Source organism: Mandrillus leucophaeus, unplaced genomic scaffold (assembly GCF_000951045.1).
Source record: "Mandrillus leucophaeus isolate KB7577 unplaced genomic scaffold, Mleu.le_1.0 Scaffold164, whole genome shotgun sequence".
In the NCBI taxonomy this organism is placed as follows: Eukaryota; Metazoa; Chordata; class Mammalia; order Primates; family Cercopithecidae; genus Mandrillus; species Mandrillus leucophaeus.
In genome coordinates, this window is record NW_012101632.1 from 15,013 (window position 1) to 21,257 (window position 6,245).

Consider the following 6,245-nt stretch of genomic DNA (forward strand, 5'->3'; position numbering starts at 1 on the left):
TGTGGATTTCTGCCTGGAGGTGGGCTGCATCTCCCAGGTGGAAGGTAGGGGACCTCTTCTCAGCGTTCCAGTTCTCTGAAAGACACAGCCAGCTGGGCATGGTTGGCTCACGCCTGTAATCCCAGCACCTTGGGAGGCTGAGGCAGGTGGATTACCTGAGGTCAGGAGTTCGAGACCATCCTGGCCAAAGTGGCAAAACCCCATCTCTACTAAAAATAGTCAAGTTAGCTGGGTGTGGCATCACAAGCCTGTAATCCCAGCTACTCGGGAGGCTGAGGCAGGAGAATCTTTGAACCCCAGGAGGTGGAGACTGCAGTGAGCTAAGATAGCACCATCGCACTCTAGCCTGGAGGTCAGAGCAAGACTCCGTCTCAAAAACAACAAAAAAAAAAAAAAACAAAGACACAGCCAAGGGCAGGGGTTTGAGATGGCCCAGAGCTTTCTACAGCTGTCCCACCCAGCCTTCTCTTACCCTCCATCAGACGCAGAGAGAAAGTCAGCTTCTCCTCCGAGAATACCGTGGTCCTGAAGGGCAACCAGGTGGGCAGGATGGCCTGGCTGCTCACATTGCCCTGCCTGAGAGAAGAACAGCAGCTGTGCACACCTGCCTCAGGTCACACTCACCTGGGCCCCCACTGATGGGGAATATCTCACTGCTACCCCACTATAGGATCACCAGCTATGGCCCAGCCAGGTAGCTGGTGCAAGATGGCTGAACAGACACCTTGAGCCTGAGGCTGCCCCCAGACCCTCCTGAACTTCTGCACCTGTGGGTGGCCCAGCCCTCCTAACTGATGCTATGATGCTATCTGGGCTGCTGAAGACAGATACAGCTGAAACTAGGAGTTTGGTTTCTAGACTGAGATCTGCTCCTTCTTGAGCCCTGGACCTGAGTGCAGTAGGCTCGAGCCTGTAATCCCAGTACTCTGGGAGGTGGAGACAGGAGGATTGCTTGAGTTTGAGAGCAGCCTGGACAACATAGCGAGACTCTCTATAAAAAAAGAAAAGATAGCTAGGCACAGTAGTGTATACCTGTAGTCCCAGCTACTCTGGAGGCTGAGATGGGAAGATTGCATGAGCCCAGGAGGTCAAGGCTGCAGTGAACTATGATGGCACCCACTGCACTCCAGCCTGGGTGGCAGATTAAGACTTTAAAAAACAAAAAACCAAAAAGCCACCACACATACTTTAGCCCTAGAGGTTCAGGTTTGGGGTCTGATAGCAGGCCCTGCACAGTACTCCACAGGATGCTTGAGAGGGGAATCAGTTAAGGCCATCCTTTAGAGATCAAAGATAGGCCCGTAGGGTCTTGAGATGCTACCGAGAACCTGAACCCGCACCAGTGACTGGAAAGTCCATGGAAGCAGGTCTGGGTATCTGCAGATACCTCTGCTGACCCCACAGGATCTGCTGGGAGAAGCTATTCCAAGCAATGGATGCATCTATTGATAACCAGACTCAGGTATCTGGAGCCAGGTTAAAGCATCCCAGCCTACAGCCAGCCTCTCTAGTACTGCCTGCAGCCAATGGATCAGGTGAGCCGCCATCCTCAGAGGCCAGGCCCAGACAAAGCTACTCTGAAGTCAGAGACTTCCATGGTCACAGGAGGGCTTCAGTCCCTCCCGCAGGCTGGGCGGCCTGCCCTTGATTCTTCCATCTCCACTACCCACATAGACACCAAGCTCCTCCAGTTGCTCTTAGCTCCTCCAAGTCAGCCTCTACAGCCCCTGCAACCATGGGTCAGGCCTCATCGAATTCGGTTTTCCAGCCTCCCAGCTGGTTCTCACTGGTTCCCACTTGTCTTCTGCACCAGCCACCAGGTGACCCTGGGTGGAGATTCAGTCCTCACCCATTCCAGGAGAGGCACCTGTGGTGAGGCTGGTGAGCCCATTTATCTGGCTCCCTCATTTCCCTAGTCCCTGGGCTCCAGCCCCTAGGCTGCATGTCATCTACTAGGGGCACACTGCCCTCCCGTGGGGTATGTGGCCACATGGCTCTGTCCAGGCTATCTCAGCCTCAAGGTCCCACTCCAGGATCCTGTTCTAGGATAACCCCTACCATGACTCCTCCCAGGGGCGTGGCTCATCCCTCATGTCCTGACTGGTATCAGCTACCTACCCACTTCACACTAGCATTTTCTTTTTGAGATGGAGTCTTGCTCTGTTGCCCAGGCTGGAGTACAATGGTGCCATCTCAGCTCACTGCAACCTCCGCCTCCTCGGTTCAAATGATTCTCCTGCCTTAGCCTCCCAAGTAGCTGGGATTACAAGCACGCACTACCACACTCAGCCAATTTTTTTGTATTTTTAGAGATGGGTTTTACCATGTTGGCCAGGCTGGTCTCGAACTCCCGACCTCGTGAACTGCTCACCTTGGCCTCCCAAAGGGCTGGTATTACAGGCCTGAGCCACCACACCCAGCGGCATCATGTTATACCCACTCCCAGACTAGTTCAACGGCAGGGACAAAGTACCCTGCACCCCATGCTGAGGCCAGCACAGGACCCAGCATTGTCCTTGGGAGCCACAGTTTCTCTTCCCACTTCAGAGCCTGAGTTCACAAGCACGTGTTTGATGCCAGGGCCCCGAGGACCACAGAAGAGTAGGCCACCACCGCCCAGGTCAGATTCTAGAACCCAGCCTAGCACTATTTTTTTGAGATGGAATATCGCTTTGTTGCCCAGGATGGAGTACAGTGGTGCAATCTCGGCTCACTGCAGCCTCTGCCTCCTGGGGTCAAGCAATTCTCCTGCCTCAGCCTCCAGAGTAGCTGGGATTACAGGTACCTGGCTAATTTCTGTGTTTTAAGTAGAGATGGGGTTTCACCATGTTGGCCAGATTAGTCTTGAACTCCTGACCTCAAGTGATCCACCTGTGTCAGCCTCCCAAAGTGCTGGGATTACAGGCATGAGCCACTGCACCTGGCCCCAGCCTAGCGCTATTGGAAGGCCATTTCTGAACCCTTAAGGAGGGCCCAGGCTGGCATAGTACCATCCCCGGGGCTGGGCAGCTCTGCAGCTTCCACTAAGCTGCAGTTAGGCTCCTGATGCTCTTCTGGGACTAGAACTAGACTCAGCAAGACCCCCAATCCCGCCCAGGGCAGTAACCACAGCTGCAAATGCTTCCATAGATAATTCTAATAGCCATGCTGCAAGCTGCCGCCAATAGCCAGCCCACTTGCCTGCAGCCACACCCAAGGTGCTTTTGCACCAGGGCCCATGAGTCAGTCCCACACTGACCTGGGGTAGCGGCACTCAATGGGAATCTCTGCACGGTTAGTCCTCACGATGGACAGGTTTCCCACAGGGGGTTGTGGAGCAGGAAGGTGCTGTACACCAGGGCATCGTCAGTCACCTGGAGGAAAGGTGAGAGGTTAACACTACTGGCATCACCTGCCTGGGTGTACCCAAGTCATACATAAGTACACAGGAAGGGCAGCAGGGAGGGCAGCCCACAGGGGGACAGAGAGATCACAAGGTCAAGGCCAGGTGCGGTGACTCACACCTGTAACCCCAGCACTTTGGGAGGCCAGGAGTTCGAAACTGGCCTGGGCAACATAGCAAGACCCCATCTCCAAAAAAGAACACAGGCTCTGCCACTGGTCAGTAAAGAGCCAGGACAGGTACTGTCTTTGTACCTCAGAATCTACTTCTGACACGTTGACACTACCTCAGGCAGCCTGGATCAACCACATGGCAGATACCATGCAGCAGCCAAGCAATCGAGGCATCAGGATACATGTTTCTCTTCTGACACTCCCCCTCCACACCCCCCAGTACATACAGTTTCCTCTTTCAGGAGAGGCCCAGGGCTAAGATCGCCCCCAGGAAGGAGCCAGGAAGTACCCAGCTGTTAACACTTATCAGCTTCTGGCCGGGTGCTATGGCTCACACCTGTAATCCCAGCACTTTGGGAGGCTGAGGCAGGGAGATCACCTGAGGTCAGGAGTTCAAGACCAGCCTGACCAACATGGTGAAACCCCATCTCGACTAAAAATACAAAATTAACTGGGCATGATGGCACATGCCGGTGATCCCAGCTACTCGGGAGGCTGAGGCAGAAGAATCGCTTGAACTCGGAAGGCAGAGGTTGCAGTGAGCCGGGATTGTGCCATTGCACTCCAGCCTGGGCAACAAGAGCAAAATTGTCTCAAAACAAAAAACAAACATCAGCTTCTAACCTATTCAAGCCCATTTCACATAAGATGGGAGAGACTGGTTCAGAGGTTGCCTGAGGCAGGAAGCGCACAGGTGAGTGCTACTGGGGAAATTTGCATCGTCCAATAGGGCTGCAGAAGGCAGGGCCTGCCTGGGAGATAGTTTTACAGCAAACACCTATGTTTGAAGATGTTGCTAGAATATTAGAAAAATGTGACACCAGGCCCTACCCCACTAGAATGAAGGTATGAGATTCTCTTCGAGAATCAGTATTTTTACAACCTTTCCAGGTGATTAGCATAGAGCCAGCATTGGAAACCCCTCCTTTAGTCACTTCCTAACCACTTTTTTTTTTTTTGAGATGGAGTCTTGCTCTGTCAGCCAGGCTGGAGTGCAGTGGCATGAACTCAGCTCACTGCAACCTCCGTCTCCCAGGTTCAAGCAATTCTCCTGCTTCAACCTCTGAGTAGCTGGAATTACAGGCACGTGCCACCATGCCCAGTTAAAAAAAAAAAAAGATACAGGGTTTCACCATGTTAGCCAGGCTGGTCTCGAACTCCTGGTCTCAGGTGATCCACCTGCCTCAGCCTCCCAAAGTGCTGGGATTACAGGTGTGAGCCACCGTGACCAACCCCTAGCCACCTATTCTAAGCTCACTATCCCCACCTCTCATCTCAGGGAGCTTGTTTAAAAACTACTTGAGGGCTGGGTGCAGTGGCTCACGCCTGTGATCCCAGCACTTTGGGAGGGATGAGGATTGCTTGAGGCCAGGAAGTCAAGACCAGCCTAGCCAATAGAGCTAGACCCCATCTCTACAAAGATAACTTGGCTGGGCACAGTGGCATATGCCCGTAGTCCGTCCCAGCTATTCAGGAGGCTGAGGCGGGAGGATGGCTTGAGTCAAGGTTGCCCAAGAGCCCAGGTGGCTGCCTGGCCCTGACCCAACTAACTTGATCTTCAGGGAACAGTCCTAGACCTTATTAGCAGATGCTCCAGCACAGACAGAACCAGCATAGTTCGTGGAGCCCCTTATTCACAAGTTATTACCATTTCAGGGCAGGAGGGCATTCAATTAAGCACTGAGCCCCACAGAACTGCACAGGCTGTATACCTGGGAAGCTGGTCTTGGCTGTAATTTTTTTTTTTTGAGATGGAGTCTCGCTCTGTTGCCCAGGCTGGAGTGCAGTGGCACGATCTTAGCTCACTGTAACCTCCGCCTCCCGGGTTCAAGCATTTCTCTGCCTCAGCCTCCTGAGTAGCTGGGATTACAGGTGCTCGCCCCTAACTTTTTTGTATTTTTAGTCGAGATGGGGTTTCACCATCTTGACCAGGCTGGTCTTGAACTCCTGACCTCGTGATCCGCCCACCTCGGCCTCCCAAAGTGCTGGGATTACAGGCGTCAGCTGCGGGTGATTCTTACCGGGCAGAACTGGGAAACACCACACCAGAGGAAGGAATTTGCAGGCTTTGCTCCTCATTGCAGTCACCTGAGATCCTTAATACCCACAGCTGGTCCCACACCCTTTCTATTTTAGCAGCCTGGACATCAGGATTTTTAGAAGCTCCACAGGTGGGGTTTTTTTTTTTTTTTTTTAATAAAAGAGGGTCTTGCTCTGCCTCCCAGGCTGGGATGCAGTGGCACAATCGTAGCTCACTGCAACCTCCAAATCATGGGCTTAAGCAATCCTCCCGCTTCAGCCTCCCAAGTAGCTGAGACTACAGACAGGCACCACCACACCCTGTTAGTTTGTGTTCGTGTGTGTTTTTTTGTTTTTGTTTTTGTTTTTTTTGGTAGAGAAGCGGGTCTCATTATGTTGCCCAGGGTGGCCTTAAACCCCTGGGCTCAAGCGATCCTCCCATCTCAGTCTCCCAAGGTGCTGGGATTATAGGCACCATTGCACCCCAGCCTGGGCAATAAAAGCAAAACTGTCTCAAAAAACAAAAACAGCTGGGCGCGGTGGCTCACGTCTGTAATCCCAGCACTTTGGGAGGCTGAGGCGAGTGGATCACGAGGTCAGGAGATCGAGACCATCCTGGCTAACATGGTGAAACTCCATCTGTACTAAAAATACAAAAAACTAGCCGGGCG

The 6,245-nt window shown here is 52.9% G+C and overlaps 1 protein-coding gene across 1 annotated transcript in view; it reads right to left on the reverse strand.

Annotated features, from left to right (window-relative positions):
- Nucleotides 1-6,245, reverse strand: part of ZP3 (zona pellucida glycoprotein 3 (sperm receptor)) — a 17,162-nt gene that overhangs the window by 8,857 nt on the left and 2,060 nt on the right. Inside the window, 4 exon segments of the mRNA XM_011976349.1 lie at nt 2-75; nt 473-576; nt 3,239-3,308; nt 3,311-3,353. Of these exon segments, the coding sequence (XP_011831739.1) occupies nt 2-75; nt 473-576; nt 3,239-3,308; nt 3,311-3,353 (291 nt within the window).